Here is an 18,266-nt window from a genome sequence, read left to right on the forward strand (position 1 = left end):
TGAGCCTTGCTGAAAGCCTTCATAGAGCAATACCATTCGAGGTTCTTGATCTTGCCTAGCTCTGGAAGTGGCCCTACCAGCTGAGTCTGACCTGTGCACCCCCGGACAGGCACTTATTCCCAGCAACCTTTAGCTTTGGAGACCTCTCCATGCTCCTTAATCCAAGGTTCTGTCTCTGGAAAAGGGTAAGGAAGGATTGTGCCCTGTGAAATCCTGACCTCATCTTCGAACCTGGAAAATCTCTGTGATTTTTCTTATCCCACATCCAGTTTTTCCAAACTTGTTTGAGACCAAAATAAAGCATACCCATTTCCTGGGTGTAAGTCCTGGCTGAGGTCATTCACCAGCCACTTTTTGTACGAGAGGGACCCAGGAATGGCAGTTGTGGCTCAGGGTGAATCTCCCAACTGCTTCCCCAGGTCTCGGTTGGTTTTATATTCTTCTTTTAAGTAAAAAAAGAGAGAGAGAGAGACAGAGAAAAGAAAAAGAAATACTGGAATATAATTTGTGATAACTCAAGCACAAGCTTGAGAGAAAGCTTTTATTACTAAATACAGTAACCTATTTATAGTGCTTGTCACCTTTGATTGCTTTCAAATGACTCCTTGTGGTGACTCTTTTATCTTTGTCATAAACACCCATACCTGACTACAACAGGCTGAAAAAGCAAGCGAGTTTCTCTCTAACTACCCTGCATTTATTTGGGGTGGAGATGATTAGAAGCATAGTTAATTGTTAGTAATGTAAACTCCTAAGATCTGAGCACTTTGGGTTCTTTGCTGCTCAACAGAGTGCTTTTGTGACTGGTTTTTTGACACAGACACATCTCCTTTATTTTTACATACAGAGCTTTCTTTGACATGCAAGCCAGAAATTTACTTGAAGCAACCTAAATAGTATGAGAGAACAGTCTGTTTGCTTGGTTTCTGTTTTTTAAACACTGAGCGTTACAGAGTATCCTTTCGGCATAATATAGGTATGCTCCATATAGAACAGCTGGACTAGGCAATTTATTAAGTAGCAGGTGAGCACAAAAGCTTTTCACTTTCACTTAAAGTCTTTTGAATCCTTGGTGTATGTATCTTAACCACTCAGGAGTCTCTAACACTAGGTTTTGAAATAGGAACCAACTGGGATTGATAACAGAGTCTTTTTTTCTTGCCTTAGCTACAGTTTGAGAAATGTTTATGTGTATGTGTTTGTTCCCCAAATAATTTAAAGTGACTGATCAGAAATCAGTGATGCGTTCACAAAATAGATAGATCAAAGCAAAAGTAAAATATGTGGGGATATAAAATTAAGCTAAGAATAAGGTCAGTCTATGAATATATCTTATGAGGTTCATCTATTTGGTCTACTAAAAGGTATGGGAAGTATATCTGAATTTAAATGAAAACTCTAGCTTTGATTACAATTCACATCTCTTTTCATTGCCCTGGCGTTCTTTTCTGTGCCCAAACAACTCTAAATTTTCACATTTGTGAATTAACGTATCCAGTGATATCCTCCTTGAATCTTCCGGCTCCTTAGTCATTTTACTTCCAATTAGCATGTCATCCTCAGAAGCTGATGAAGGAAAAAAGATGTATTAGTCATCCCAGCCCATTTTATTTCTTGGATGTGGCGGGGGGGGGGGGATGGTGTAGGGCAGCTAGATGTTATTGGAACCATTTGGAAGAGAATAAAGAAGAAATATTTTTAAATTGTGGTGTTTAGTTATCAAAGTCACCACAATGGAAAGATTTCATATAGACATCTTGGTAATAAGCAAGCTCCCAGAGAATGTATAATATTTCTTGATATCAAACATTCCCCTGCTCACATAATTATAAGCCTAAATGTCCAAGGTTCTCAGGATTAGAAACTTTGTAAAAAGGCTCTTGATCAGACAAATTTGAACGCATCATTATCTAGAAAACTGAAAAGAATGCAATGCATTTAGAGAACATAATTGTTCAACAATGTGGTAAATATATCAAACCAACAGAACATTATATTGCTGCCCTGGCCGGTTTGGCTCAGCGGTTAGAGCATCTGCCCTCGGACCAAAGAATCACAGATTCGATTCCGGCCTGAGGGCATGTTCCTGGATGTGGTTTGATTCCCAGCCCTGGTCAGGATTGTGCAGGAGGCAACCAATCAATGAGTCTCTCACACTGATGTTTCTCTCTCTCCCCCTCTCTCCCTCCTGCTCTATCTAAAAATCTATGGTAAAATATCTTTGGGTGAGGATTTAAAAAAAAGAAGAGCCCTGACCGGTTTGGCTCAGTGGTTGGAGCGTCGGCCTGCAGACCAGAGAGTCCTGGGTTTGGTTCCTGCTAGGGGCATGTACCAAAAAAAAAAGAGGAAGAACAACATTATATTGCTATGAAAATTATAAAAGTTGCATAAACACAGGAATTTTTATAAAAATTATAAAAAGATAGTCATGATAAAAATAGAAAATGAAAACTGATATGTAAGCTATAAAATATGTAAGATATCTAAGGTAGACAAAGAATAAAGGTGGTGTATAAAAACAAAATAGTTAATATTGTGTTGATTAAGATGAAAATAATCATCTTATTCAATACAATATTAACTATTTCTCACAGTATTTTTTGAGGTCTTGTCATTATAGTAAATATGATTAAAGGGGAAGAACAAAAATTAAAACAGATTTTTCTTGTGAAGAATATTTTTTACAGATTTACCAAATACTGTGTACTTTCTACTCATTAAAACATGATTTGGTTTTTAAAATTTACAGACTCATGGGAGATTATCTAAACTTTTTCTCTTGCCATTAAATTTACATTTGGGGGGAGTATTTTTCCATAGAAATGTATACAGAACTCAACAATGTTATTTTTTTTCTTCCCCATTTTTGTTTTTCTTAGGGATTGCCGTAGGAGTCTTGGTTCGAGAGTACAGCAAGCTCTCTAATCTGGAGAAGTTCTACTTTGCATTTCCTGGAGAAATCCTAATGAGGATGCTGAAGCTCATCATTTTGCCATTAATTGTGTCCAGCATGATCACAGGTACTTGGAGAAAACTGATGTTCCCTAGGATTATTTAAGGATTGGGGTCACTTAAATGGTTCTTTTCTAATTATGGAAAAAAATTAAAATGTATTTGATGCATAACACACACTCACACACTCACACACTCACACTCCTTACTTAGAAAGTGTGTAATTGCTCGAATGGAAATATTTTATTATTCACAAAGTGGCATTGCTCTGCCTGTAGTACTATCCACCATAGCTCAAATCTTCATTTGACCATTTTCAAACATATTATAAATAAAATTCTATCCAGGGCACAGAAGGTTTTTTTAAAGCAAGTTTTTTCACTGAAATGTCAGCCAGTGTTCTCAGGCGAAATGTGGTTGTCAGTTTCAGTCACGTTCACCTAGCTCACGCATTTGTTTCCAGCTGCAGCTGTCCTGCCCTCCATCCTCTCAGCAGCTGCTTTCAGGGCCGGCTCCCCTTCTCCTCTTCTCCCCTTCTCCTCACCCACTTCCAGGCCTCCGCAGAACTCAGAACTCGCCACACGTCTGCCCTGCAGATTGGCTCAGGGCCCGGGCAGCCACATCCTGTGGGACAGGGTCAATTATAGGTTTGCACCATATTTTAAAATCTGAACTTGTGACACAGTTGGATTTGGAAATTATTTTTCCCCATTGATCATTACATGGCAGGTTCCCCTTAAAGAGCAAGCTCCCTCACATAGATGGAGATCATTTGATTTACCAAAAATATTGTTTGTCTGGGTCTGGTAAGCTTCTCTGTACATTTCATAGTCTCTTGTACTTACCTGAATTCTGGCAATAAGCAAAATGTGGCATGACAGTTTACTCGTGTTGTCAGCTTGAAAACCAAGTTTTATACAACTATGCAATTAGAATTGTGTTTTTTTTTTTACTTTTGTTTCTCAATTACTGTTTACATTCAATATTACTTTGTATTCATTTCAGGTGTACTGAATAGTGGTTAGATAGTTGTATTAGGATTCTTGGCATGTCCTCTTCTGGAACACTGTTCTCCATTGCCCCTAAAGGGACCTGGGACTGATCTGTGGAGAGTGCTAACCGTCGGCTGGGGAAGGAAGAGTGGGTGTGGGATCTCCTGCGTTCAGCTGCTGCGTTGCGTGTGTAGATTTGGCCTTTGAACTTTTCAAATGCCAAACCAATCTGACTAGAATCCCATGGGAGCCTTGTTCTTACATTGTCTTGGTGGTGTTGGCTTATTACAAAGCTAAAGAGAACAATTAATTATTTTTATTTATGAATTTGAAATGTTTTTAAATGCCTGGCTTCCCTTAGGCCCTTCAGCCTGAGGGCCAAATCAGCAGACCATTTGTTGGTACCATACAATGTTTGTTTATTTAATTTGAAATTATTGTGAGCATTTAAAATTTGGAAGATTTCACCCTGTCCAGGAGGCTCAGTTGGTTGGAGCATTGTACTGTACACCAAAAGGTTGTGAGTTCGATTCCCAGTCAGAGCACATAACTAGGTTGCGGGTTCAATCCTCCTCAGGGCACATACAGAGGCAACAGATAGATGTTTCTTTCTCTCTCTTTGTCTCTCTTAAATCAGTTAAACAAAAAACAAAAAAAAATATCCTTAGATGAGGATTAAAACAATAATAATAATAATAAAATGAAGTTTGGAAGAGTTCATGTAAGTATCCAGATTTCTAGTTGTCTCTGAAAAAAATTAAGATCCGGAAACACTGAACCTACCTTCCTACACACCAACAGTGGTCTGGAGCTGAAAGACAGCTACTCTATTTAGTTGAAGCGAATGCATTTGAGGATACCACAGTCTCCACTACTCCCTATTATCTAATACCTCATCCACTTCACTCTTTTACATTAACCTCTGGCTCCTGTAAGCATTGCTGTTATAACCCTTTAGAATTTTTTCCTTATCAAAGACTCTTAATCTTTTCTTAAGCTCCTTTGAGAACATGATGAGAGCTTAGACTCTCTCCTAAGAAAAATGTTCTCAGTTGTACATCTATACTGTATTTTGCATGCAATTTCACAAGGTTCGTAAACCACTTGATGATAAATACTATTTAAATCTTTTGTGTATGGAGGAAGATATGGAAGGTTGATCTGAATTAGGCAGCAAATCCAAAACTCATGCAGTAAACCAGGTTTTAGAAGAAAAGGTGATACATGTGTAAATATTCTAGTTGTATAATATTGGATGTTTGAAAACATGAACTGCTCTTACAGTAACTGGTAAGATTTTTGCAGTCTGGCAGTTTGGGGTGCTACTTCAGTTTTGCATGTAATCTAGGAAATAATTTACAACTTTCAGCATTCTACTCACGTAAGCCAGCTGTTTTTTGTAGCTATAGCTACAAATCTGGCAATTTCTACATTTTTCTCTTCACTCAACAGTTAAAAGGACTTAGAGAGCAGAACCACTCCCCATACCTTTGACATGGAGCAATAAAATGGTCAAAGATTCAAGGGACACAAACAAAGTGGGATGGGACCAATGATGCCAGATTCATGCTTTCGACTGTCAGACTAAAAGGGAACAGTAATAACACTCATGTCGGCAAGGTTGTAGGAACATGGGCTCAATTGTACATTTTTGGTCACTGTATAAATTGAAGCAAACTTGATGAGGGGCAGTTTGGAAAATGTTCTGATATTTCCATTTAATTATTCTGCTTCTTGGAATTTATCATAAAGAAGTAAGCAGAGGTATATTCAAAGATTTAGGTGCAAGGATGTTCATGGTAGCATTTTTTTTTTTTGTAACAGTGATAAATTATAAGCAATCTAAATGTGTGTTATACTCTGAAGCTAGAATTTTATACAACTATTGAAAACCTTGTTTTGGAAACATACTTAAGGACATGTGAAAATGTTCCTAATATAGTATAAAGTAGGAGCATTAAACAAATTACACAATAAGATGTTTACAATCCAAATTTAATTTTTTAAAATATATATATGTGTGTGTGTGTGTGTGTGTGTGTGTGTGTGTATTTTTTAAGTTGGAATCAAAATCAAACAGTTAACATCGGTTAGATCTGGATAGCAAGAAAACTTGATTCTTTGGGCTTTTTTAAACATTTTAAAGGCAAACATTTTATTTTTGCTGGTTTTGCTTTGTATTTTCTTTTCTTTTTTCTTTTTAAAGAAAGAAAGAGGTAAGCGGATGGATTCTGCCCTGTGCTCCTCCAGCCTTGCCTCCGGTAGTTTCCTCCCCGCTCTGCCCGTCCCTGCAGCTCAGTGCCACCTCACCCGGTCCTTCCCCCACCGACCCTGCAGTGGTTCTCAGCCTCCCCACCCAGCGCAGTCAGGAGGGCAAAGCAGAAGTAAGAAAATACACAGGAAGAGACGTTTTCACATTTCAGAAGCCTTTGTAAGTCCAACAGCTCAACAGTCTAGTTTATTCATGAATTAGGCCAACAGACAATGCATGTTGGAAGCGGGGAGAGTTGAATGAGCCCCAGAGATGCATAAACTAAAGATAGAGACATAGCAAAAATTGAGACCCAAGACTGATCATCTGTGCTTCTGCATAAAGGAAATGCTCTCACCAAATTAACAAATAGGAAAAAACCCTCATTGTGGGTCCTGTTAACATTCAGGTTTGAAAGCTGTTTGCATCAAACCAGGAGGGAAATGGCTAATGAACATCCCTGAGAATTGTGGCTCTGGAAAACCCTTCTCCAGGTCACACCAGCCAGCGAGTGTAAATTCAGGGCATACTTCCTTTCATACCCAAATCACGATGACTTGAGCCTGCTACAACCAGCATAGGAAAGGAACAGCCCCTCCACTCCCACTTCCAGAGGCTCCCAGAGCACCGTCCCAGGATGCTGGCTCAGCTGTGCTCAGGAGGAGGTCGCATATCTTCCACTGCAGACTCTGCCACTGACCACTTGGGCCAGAAGTGCTCCCCTGGGCACAGCCGCCTCCCCGGTGTCTCCTGTGGCTGCTGCCACCCCTGTGATCCTGAGGAGTGCCCCCCTTTGCTTCTCCAATCTAAAATGGGAATGAGAATTCAACTCTTCATAGCACAGCTGAGACTAGGCTGTTTGGGACAAAGTTTTATGAAAAGTTGAGGGATAAAAGCAGGTGAAACATCAACAATGACATCAAGCTGCTCCCTGGGGGGGCTTTTCCAAGAGCCTCAGGGTCCCTTAAGAGGACTGCCCCTCTGCTTAGCTGTCAGCCTGCCTCCACGAGCCTGGGGCCAACTTATTCTTCTACACGAGGATGCCCTAGGCATTGCTGCGCCCTGCACCTGTCACCCAACCCTAGATTCTAAGAGAAAAAAGTTTCCTCATCACAGAAGTCTTCCTGTCTTGGCCGGGAGCAACCCCTTCCTGGAATGATTGCCACAGTGGAATGTCCACGTCAGAGGAACCACCCTGCACCCCCACCATAGCCACAGGGGAATAGTTTTGTCCAGTGGGTCCCATCAGGAGACTCACCCTGGAATGGCTACCTGTAGCACCAGCTGGGTTGTGGCATATCCAGCCAGCGTGGAGTCTGTTCAGTTGGACCAAGCCCATGCTGGTTCCTGGGCACAGTGCCCCTCCAAAGCAAGGTGCTCATTCCCACCCCCTCCTGTGACATCTTACTCTGGATTTCCTACAAATGTTGGCTCCTCAAAAAGCAGCACTGGTTTGCAGCTGCATGTACTCCACGTGTACACCGAGCCAAGAGATCGTCCTCCTTTCCCTTTCCCTCCACCTCAAGCCACCCAGTCCTGGGTCCTAGTCCTGAGACTTCGATGAAAATGTTGTGATGTTAGTGACTTTCTAGCTCCTACAAGGGCACTAGTAGGAAATGGATTTATCTTTGTGGGGAGCTTCTTCAAAGATAAATTTAAGACTTCACCATGGAAAATTATTAAAAATTTTGCTCCAAACTTTTAAATGGTTGTTGCTCCAACTTCTGTGTCAGGTTTTCAAAATTTTTAAATTTCACACCGCAGGGCTGAGGCTTTCCTTTACTTTTTAACAAAGAAAAAAAGTAAAGGCTTAGCTATAAACAGTATTTATTAGACAGGCAGGTGGAGAATGCCTGTGAGTCGGTTTCTTTTCCAGTGGGAGTATGCACGCTTCTTTCGTAAAGGGCGGGGCAGTGAGTGAGTGAGGCTTTTCCGGCGGAGCGTCCTGTCCACCTATCCAACTGGTCGTCACAGAACAGCAGCCAGACAATAGGTAAATGACTGGGCGTGGCTATTGCCAATAAAGCATTTATTTACCAAAAATGGGAGGCCAGCCGGTGCTGACCCCTGCTGAGATGAAAGATAAGATTAGATTCTGACGCCAAGATACAATCTTGTCGGGGTGGAATCTGGGTGACAAAATAAACCAACATACTTTTTTCTCCCTCAGTCCCTCCAGCCCGCCGACACCCTGCTCTCAATCATGAGTCTGTCTTTGTTTTGCTTGTTAGTTCATTTTGTTTACTGGGTTCCACCTATGAGTTAAATCATATCTTATTTGTCTTTCTCTGACTGGCTTATTTCACTTAGCATAGTGCACTCCAGGTCCATCCATGCTGTTGCAAAGGGTAAGATTTCAAGAGAAAAAAACTCATGGACACGGACAACAGTGTGGTGGTTGTCTGGGGGAGGGGCAGGGAAGGAGATGGAGGGGGGTATAGGGGGGATAAATGGTGATAAAAGGAGACTTGACTTGGGGTGGTGAACACACACTACAGTGGACAGATGATGTGTTGTGCAATTGTGCACCTGAAACCTGTATAGTTTTGTTAACTAGTGTCACCCCAATAAATTCAATAAAATGAAAATAAACTAACATGCCAAGCAAATACGCTCATCCCAAGCAATGGGTGTAAAGGCCCGGAAGGGACACTGGAGGGTGGAGGGATGGAGCAGGGCAGCCTGAAGTCAGCCAAGGCTTTGGAGACTGCTTTTTTAAACTCAGGCTTTGCAGGAGCTGACACATGTGGATCATTTGGGCTGGGGAAGGCATTTTTTTTTAAGTATATGTATTTATTTACTCATAAGCAGCTATGTGCCTGGAAACTAGCCCACATCCTCTTGTGGGAAGAACTGTGCAATGTGCCTCCCTGAAACGGGGTTCAGTTTAACTCAGCAAACACTTTTAACCCCAACTGTGTAAAAACAGACTAACAGAAAGGCACCTGTGAGAGGATGAGGTTCCCCCCACCCATCTGGTCATGGACCCCAGGTCGGCTCCAGTCCACAAGTCCCATCTTAGGCAAGAAGGTATGAGGGTTGAAGATGCTGTTAGGTAGCTAAGAGCATTCATTGTCCATGTCAGCTTGGGAGAAAGTATGCATGCTTTTCTTGAAACATTGGTGGTTTTTTATACAGTTCCGTCTCTGTGAAAATTACCATTTCAAAGTGGCTTATAAACTTAAAACTCCATGCAAGCTGAGAATGAATGTCTTGCCTCGTTTGCAGCATCTGGAACCACTGAGCTCTGCCTGCATTTCAAGGAGTACCTCTTTTCTCTTGCCTCGGCTTTGTTTGGGACCCAAGAAAATAAGATGGCCCAAGCAGTTTTGCACACATGAAGTAAACATTTTCCCAAGACCATCAAGAAATTTGTATTGTGTTAGAACACAACTATTGAAGCCAAAGGACTTAATCCTATTCACTGGTTTTCTACAATGCCTTTTGCCTAAAGGAGGAGGGGAGCACACAGTGTATCAGGAATGGGAACATGCCGCTTGGAACAGTAATACAATGAAAGTGGCAAGAGAGAAATGTGCCCTGCTTCTGTCTCTCTGAGCTCGCAGAGCCTGGAGAACCCACCAGGCTTCCTCCTGCCCACACTGCTGAGTGGTTCCAGCCCTGCTTGCCCATGAGTTTATCTACTTTGGTTTCTTTTTTTTTTTTTTTCTTCTTTTTTTTTTTAATCCTCACCTGAGGACAGTTTTCCATTGACTTTCTGATAGAGTGGGGGCGGGGGGGACATGGATGTGAGAGAGACACAGCGACTGGCTGCCTCCCTCATGACCTCAACCAGGGCCAGAGTTTGAACCACAACCGAGGCACATGCCCTTGACCAGAATTGAACCCGCGGCTCTTGGGTCCACAGGACGACGTTCCAATGGCTGAGCCAAACCATCCAGGGGTAGTTTTGTTTCTTTAAAAAAAGACTGAGAAACCCTGTAGGGATTCTGAGGAAACGCCTGTGTGTTGAGTGCTTGGACATGGGAGCGCACGTGCTCACTCATTGATCTTTGATGTCCCAGGCTCTGTGCTGGGCACACAGACATAAAGAGAAGTCCTGTTCCGCAAGAAAGGGAAAGTACATTGCAACGTTGTGGGATCAGTGCTTTGTGGGAATGAGGACAGCAGAGGGGACAGGGAGGTACGGTTTTGAAGAAAAGACAGAAATCAGATGAAGTGGGGTGGGCATTCCAGGCAGAAGGAAATAGCAAAAAGTATGGCGTTTGGGAGGACAGTGAGACTTTGGGCATGCTGGAACATGGGGGGAGGAGCAGCAATGACAGATGAGCACATGGCTGTAGGCATGGAGACACAGGTTACAGCAGGGACTCCCCCGGTGCCGTTCTCTCCAGAGGGACGTCAGGAACGATCTGCAGGTGGGGAAGGATTGTTAAAGAAAAAGAAAAAATCAATGACACTTGGTAAAGGTGGTCAGGCAGACTTTCTTCAGGCCCATTGTGACAGGCACAGGGACGCCTGCAGTGGGGGAGAGACACTGGGCTCGACTCTGAATGAATTCAGCATGAGCAAGAAGGAACTGCTAGCCACCAGGCAGGGTAAGGGGATCAGTGGATGGACTACTAAGAGGAAGCGTGGTGGTAAGGAGGATTCTAGCTAAACTGACCTGACCTGATTCTTGCTGAGGACAGGCCAGGGTAATCAGGCATCACCTGGGAGATGGTGGAAGATGAGGAACTTAATTAGATATCAACAGTGATCAAATACCAAGGGTGGAGGGTTCTGACGAAATGAACTTAGCAGGGTTCTTGCTAGAACTAGATTTTACAAGGAAGTATAAATTGAAGTATAAACAGGTCCTAAGGACTTAGAGCCTAGGAGAAGGTTCAGGAGCCTGACTAAAGTTTGGTCGAGCAAAGAACCTTTGTTAGTATCAATAAACATGGGTAGAGGGGCGAGGTAACCTAGCGGTTAAGAGCACAGCCGGAAGAGCACAGCTGGGTGTGGATGCTGGCTTTGCCATTCATTCACTAACTGTGAAACCTTGAACAAGTTACTTATCTTGTCCTCAACTATGAAATAGGGAAATGACAGTAGCATGTTATGTAACAGTCTCGTGGTGCATATGAGATGCTATCTAGTGTTTTAATTTAAACCTTTGTCTAATACGGTCAGAAGTGTTGACGTAGGAAACATCCAAACCTGTAGAGAATTTCTGTTAAGAGTTTATTTGAGCCAAATGGGTGACAGGAAGCAAGATCTCAAATGCTCCTGAGAGTGACAGTTTTGTGGTTTCTCTCTTCAGGGTGATTATGCTTATCTCAAAGGTGTGTTAACCCACTGTGCACAAAAACAAAGGACAGGGCAAAGATAAATCTTTTACTAAAGCAGTTATGTGCCTGGGGCATGACTACCACCATAACCTGCTCAGTTAGGAATTTATGATCAGATCACCCTCCCTTAGAACCTGTTTTCTTTCATCCACTGACATTTCAAGAAAGTCCCTGCATTGGCATTAGAAGCTGTGTGTTAGACTTGAGCCATACACGTAGGAATGTACACAATGCATCTGCTCCGGAGATGAAAACATATGAAAAGACTTGTGCTGCCACTGGTTTATGAAGTTCACCAGCACTCAAGTAGCTTCTACCCACAAGCTACTTCTTTTGCTTTTTGGTGGGTTTTTTTTTATTGTTGTTAATCCTCCTTTTTGTTTTGTTTTGTTTGTTTGTTTGTTTTTTGTTAATCCTCACCCGAGGATATTTTTCCATTGATTTTTAGATAGAGTGGAAGGGAGGGAGGGAGAGAGAGAGAAAAAAAGAAACATCCATGTAAGAGAGACACATAGATTGGTTGCCTCCCACATGACCCTGACCATGTACCTGCAACCCAGGTACATGTCCTTGACTGGGAATCAAACTCGAGACCCTTTGGTCCGTGGGCTGACGCTCTAACCGCTGAGCCAAACCAGCCGGGCCCAGTTTCATAAGAAGCAGTGAGAGAGCTCAATAATAATTAGGTTGTGGTAGAAAACCAGAAAAATCTCACCGAGCTCTTAGCCATCCTGATGTCAAAGCATTCCTATGAGCTCTGAGCGGAATGGCTGGGTTCCCCAGATCCTCTGAGGTGTGTTTAATGCTTTTCTTTAGACAGTAAGCCTCCTCTAAAAGCTCACAAGGTCTTCTAAGAAGTTGGTCCCAGTGCAGATACCATGACACTCTGTGGTATTGAAAAATGTTAAAATAGCTCCCCAGAAGGTTGAGGAAGCAGGAGACCGCCTGCTGCTTCTTGACATGTTTTGAACATCAAATGTGGACCTGCTGACAGGCTACAGGGTGGCCTTTGGTTGGTTCTGCCTGAGGACCAGGTTGTGTTGTTTAACTTCACAGAATAGTCTGTGCTGGTGACATAACTATTTTAAGGGAGTTCTTTGTATTAATGTCTCCAAGAAAAATAGATGTCCTAGGTACGGTGTGCACAGAAATAATTCTGCATGCTCCTCTGCCTTTTCTCTTCACTTTTACCATCCCAGGTGAAATTTCCTTGTGCCCTGGGTTAACAGAGTGAGATCATACCCAGCCTTGTTTTCCCTGGGCAACGACCCTGTTTATTGGATCCTCATAGTAGTACCCAATGTGGTCGTACACCAGGTGGGATCTTATCTCCATCTTTAGAGATGAGGAAACAGGTTGTCGTGAAATTAAGACATTTTTGCCAGGTCACACAGACCCTGACGGTAGCACCTGGGACTGACACAGTCTGGAGTTCCATCTGGAACATGCTGCTGCCCAGGGACCAGACCTGGGAAGAGGGGCGCTGGGGGCAGGCAGGTGTGCATAAATAACAGTTATTCATTTAGTCCACATGTGTTTGTTGAGCTCCTCCATGTGCAGGACACTGAGGACACATTGGTGAACAGACAGAGATATCTAGGTCTCCTGCCATCGAAGAGCTTATAGTCTAGTGTGAAAGACAGACAGATGTTAAAGGAGCCCATGGATAAAAGTGTGAAATGGGACAAGGACAGGATGCAAGTGAGGAAAACAGAGGAGCCTGGTTCATTCTGGAGACTCAGAAGAGGACTTGAAAGTAGCCAAATGAAGGGTGGGGAAAGTAGTCCAGCAGAGGTAAGGGCCTGTGCAGAAGGCTTGAGGTGGTAGAGAGCTCTGTCTGCTCCGGGGCGTCAGAGGAAGTCAGGAAGGTGGCAGCCGCTGGGGCAGGGAGGCCGGCAGGCGCCCTTCCAGCAGGGTCTGGTTAGCCAGATTAATGTGTTTTGTTTTTTTTTTATCCCCACCCGAGGACATCCTTCCATTCTCTGCTCAGATAGAGTAGGAGGGAGGGAGAGGAAGAGAGAGAGAGAGAGAGAGAGAGAGAGAGAGAAACATCGACATGAAAGGGACACATTGAGTGGCTGCCACCCGCACAACCAACCAGGGCCGGGGACAAACTGCAACTGAGGTACGTGCCCTTAGTGGGAACCGAACCCTGGTCCCTCTGGACCGCAGGCCGATGCTCCAACCGCTGAGCCAAACCGGCCAGGGCCTGGGTTAATGTTTTTATTTATTTATTTATTTATTTATTTATTTATTTATTTATTTATTTATTTATTTATTTTTTTATCCTCAACTGAGGACATTTTTCCATTTTTTGATCAGGCAGAGCAGGGGGATGAGAGAGGAAGAGAGGGAGAAACATCGATGTGAAGGGACACATCGAGTGGCTGCCACCCGCACGACCAACCAGGGCCGGGGACAAACCGCAACCGAGGTACGTGCCCTTAGCGGGAACCGAACCCGGGTCTCTCTCTAAGGCAGGTCGACGCTCCAACCGCTGAGCCAAACTGGCCAGGGCCCGGATTAATGTTTTTAAAAGATCTCATTAGTGACCACATGATGAAGGAACACAGAAGGATAATGGAAGAAAGAATGAGGGAATGAATGAGCAAACACTTGTTAAGTACCTTTCATTTGCTCAGTGACACACTTCATGTTGATCATTTCATTCAAGAATACTAGAGGCTACCCTGGCTGGTGTTCTTAGTGGTTAGAGCATTGGCCTATTGGCCTTTGGACTGAAGAGTCTCAGGTTTGATTCCTGGTCAAGAGCACGTACTTCAGTTGCAGGTTTGATCCCCAGCCCCAGTCGGGGTTATGTGGGAGACGACCAATTGACGTGTCTCTCTCACATCAGTGTCTCTCTCTCTCTCTTCCCCCCTCTCTCCCCCCCTGCCTCCCTCCCCCCCTGCCTCCCTCCTACTCTATCTAAAAATCAGTGGAAAAATATCCTCAGGTGAGGATTTAAAGAAAAAGAATGATGGAGTCCATTTAGTAATACAAATTAAGTTCTAGACACTACTAGGTGTATTACAGATATTAGTTCTAATCATCTCAACAGCTGTACAGGATGAGTTTCTCCAGTTTCCCTTTAGGATGGAGAGGCATTTAAAACTTGTTTGATAGATGGGGAAACTGAATCTGGTAGGAGAAGGCTGGGATTTGAGTCCTGTCTGTCCCACCAAAGCCAATGCTTGTCTTTCCCTATGCCAGTGGCCTGTCTGTGGGAGAGACAGAAGCCGTCCAGATAAGAGGATGCAACAATGAGTTTCCTGGGTGTTAGGTACATTCACAATAAGCACCATCAAATGCCAGACCAAAAAAACTTCCAGTAACTCTGAGTTCCGACACCTTAATGGCAAAGTGGAGAGATTGTCATGGAAACTTTCTTCTCCAGTGGGTGGAGAACTCTTTTGCCCTCGAGTGTTTATTTTTAAAACATGCTATTAATGTTTAGCCCATGGCAACTGCTTCCTTTGTAGTGATTTTATAAAAAGTTCTAGCACCTCAGCTCATCAGAGCCTCTTCCCAAGGTGAAAAAGCCCAGTGTGGTTTCTTAAAGAGCCAGCAGGTCCCCCTAACTTCCCAGGACAACCTTGGATTGTATCCCTTTCTCTAGGACTAGGACACCCCAGCCTCCAAACTGTCCCTGGTTTTAAAGGACAATCCTGGGCTCACCTGGACTTGATAAAGAAAAAGAAAAATCAATGATACTTGTTCGGGGTGGTGAAACAGACTTTTGTCAGGACCATCAAAATAGGTGTAGGGACCTCGGCAATGGGAGTTTGCAGTTAGGGAGAGAGATTGGGCTCAACTCTGAATACAGAATGGGCAGGTGGGAATTGATAGCCAGGGAATAAGGTGGGGGTCAGTGGAGGGAAAATTACTAAGAGGAAAGATCAGAAATTAGGGTGATTCTGGTCAAAGCAACCTAACAGGATTCTTGTTGATAGGCCAGAGTGATCAGTATCTGATAATCTGATCGAGTATGGACCGTGCTCAGATAACAAGGGGAGGGGGTTCCAGTTAAACTGACCCAACTGTTCTTGCTAAAAATAAATTTTGCCAGGACGTACAGATGGGCCCAGGAGAAGGTTCAGAAGCCTGACTAAAGCGTGGTCAAGCAAAGAATCTTTCAGAATCCTGTTCATCTTTTTCTGCCCAATTCGAGCATTCCCTCCCTCACATCCCTTCCGCCCAGCGACCCTGCAGCTGTTCTGATCATTCATGCTCCCTGTCCTCTGCACCAGTGATTTGCCAAGCATCCAGTTTTAAAACCAGGTGGAACAGATGCAGTTTTTAAAATTTCCAATTTGTCACAGATCAATAATCTTTGTAAACTGTAATAAAAATGAATGACCAGAAAAGGATATAAAACAAAGACATAAAAAGTGATAGCCATATTTTTTGTTATATTCAGTAGACACGAATTACTGTCCAATTGCTATAAACATTTTTAAACACTTAACCTTTGATCCTGTCACACCTGTTCGGTAATATTTTAACCCTCTCCCTCAGCTCTCGGAGGGAAGGTATCAGGTCCCAGAGGAAATGAGTTTGGGAGTGGACTCTAAAGAGAGGTGGTTCCTCAGGCAGAAGGCATGGCCTGAAAACAAAGAAACCAGGTGGCACTTGAGAGAGTAAAACCCCAGGATAAAGCGTGGTGATGTTTCACCTGTTTGGGACTGAGCTTCGCCAGTAAGTGATGGGGGCTGTATTCTTTTTTTTTTTTTTTTTAATTAAATCTTCACCCGAGGATATTTTTCCATATATCTTCAGATAGAGTGGGAGGAAAAGAGAGAGAGAGAAACATCGATGTGAAAGAGACACATCAACTGACTGCCTCCCGCACGACCCAAACCAGGGCCGGGGACGAACCGCAACCGAGGTACGTGCCCTTGACCAGAATTGAACCCTCAACTCATTGGTCTGTGGGCCGATGCTCTAACCACTGAGCAAACCAGCCAGGACAATATTCTTAATCATTGTGTCACACTGCCTCTACCCACGTGCAGCAAATTCTGGACCAGGCCGCCGAATGGGGTCTCTGCTCGTGCTGTGCACTGCAGTAGACAAAGCTGCGTGTGGCTAGTGAGCACTCGGAAGGTAACTAGTGTGACAGAAGAACTGATGGATGGAGAGGCACCACCTTCAGAGTCCAGTGTCTGGATTAAGGTACCATTCACATGACAGGATCCCCGAACCAGACCACACATTTTCAACAGGAGCAATATCACCCCAAAGGCAACAAAAGCTGGTTTAGGGGGTTAAGGGATAGAAACTTTCTCCTTTTTATATAAAACATGCCTGTATACATTTAGTACATAAACAGATGTAAAGTTTGTCTATGGTATTAACATTTCACGCAGGTGGCCATTAGGAAACATTGTCTAAAAGACTGCAGGTGGGGCGTGGGGTGGAGTGCACAGCAATGAAAAAACGGGAGAGAAGCACAAAGATGCTGAATGTGTTCTCACATGGAGGTCGCCCTGGAAACCAAACCAAACTGCCCTGTACACGTGACTGCCTGCCAAGTTCCTGATCTCTGACACACATGTGGATCTCTGAAATGAGCTCACTTTGTAAGGAGAACACTGCCCATGAAAAGTGTAGCTCTTTCCTTCACATGGAAAGCATCAAGTACAGAATTCACAGAACTCCTTATTTAATGCACCTGGGTCCAGGGACGAAGCCGCAGGCCTCAGAGCAATATGGTCAGTGCGGTGATGGAAATGCAGACCAGGGGATGATGGTTTACCTTCATCCTCTCCCGTGCCCCTGTGCTGGCAAGGTAAAGAAGGTGTCCTTGTAATGGAGTCAAGCTTGAGTTTGTTCATTCAACACTGTTGAGCATCTACTAAATAAGCACTGGACACTCTGGGAAGGTCTACATTATGCTGTCCAACATGGTAGCCATTACCCACATGTGGCTGTTTAAATTGAGGTTAATTAAAATTAAAATTCAGTTCTTTATTCATGCTAGCCACATTTTAAATGCTCACTAGCCATATGTGGCTTGTGGCTGCTGCGTGGACAGCACATATAGAGAACATTTTCCTCATCACAGGAAGTTCTGTTGGGCAGCGCTGGTCTAGGGCTTTGTAACATGGGGACAGAGCCAGTGTGACACAGTGGTTAAGAATATGGCCTTTGGATTCAAACTTGGGTTCAGGATCCTAGCTTCATCATTCACTCGCTGTAGGACCATGGCATATTACTTAGTGTTTCTGAGCCACAGTTTTCTCCTCTATAAAATGGGAAGAATAGTGCCTAACTTCATAGGATTATAGTGAGATTTAAAGAAAATATACTCAACATTAAGTCATTGTTCAATACACATTGTTGCCATCCTTATCATTATCGTTTATCATCATTATCATCGTTGTTATTGGCAGGTGCGGTATTTAGACCATCCAGACAGGCATTTTTTATTCAAGTTAAGTTCAGTAATGTTCCTGTTATAGAGGTTTTCAAAGGTTAGGTGGTTTCCCTGCATATGTAGGTTCCTTTCCTGTCTGGTGGTCAGCACCCCTATCCTCACATCACATTACAAATTGTCCAAAAGCCTGGATCTGGGGCCAGCTTTGCTCTCAGACAGTATGACTGGTGAGGTAGCAGGGCCACTCTAGAGAGACAGAGAAGCACAGTTGTTGATTTGAATACATTTCTGCTATGTCCAGGGAAATTGTAGGACTAAGGTAAAGTTGAGGAATGGAAAACAAAGCTCTTCCTGAAAATAACTACATGATAGTTGGGGTATGTATTTGTTTAAGATAT

At 43.4% G+C, this 18,266-nt stretch overlaps 1 protein-coding gene across 1 annotated transcript in view; it reads left to right on the forward strand.

Annotated features, from left to right (window-relative positions):
* Nucleotides 1-18,266, forward strand: part of SLC1A1 (solute carrier family 1 member 1) — a 76,015-nt gene that overhangs the window by 32,001 nt on the left and 25,748 nt on the right. The window contains exon 2 of the mRNA XM_036260307.1: nt 2,880-3,020. Within this exon, the coding sequence (XP_036116200.1) occupies nt 2,880-3,020 (141 nt within the window). The remainder of the gene's footprint in view (nt 1-2,879; nt 3,021-18,266) is intronic.

This window comes from Molossus molossus, unplaced genomic scaffold (genome assembly GCF_014108415.1).
Source record: "Molossus molossus isolate mMolMol1 unplaced genomic scaffold, mMolMol1.p scaffold_m16_p_14, whole genome shotgun sequence".
Classification (NCBI taxonomy): Eukaryota; Metazoa; Chordata; class Mammalia; order Chiroptera; family Molossidae; genus Molossus; species Molossus molossus.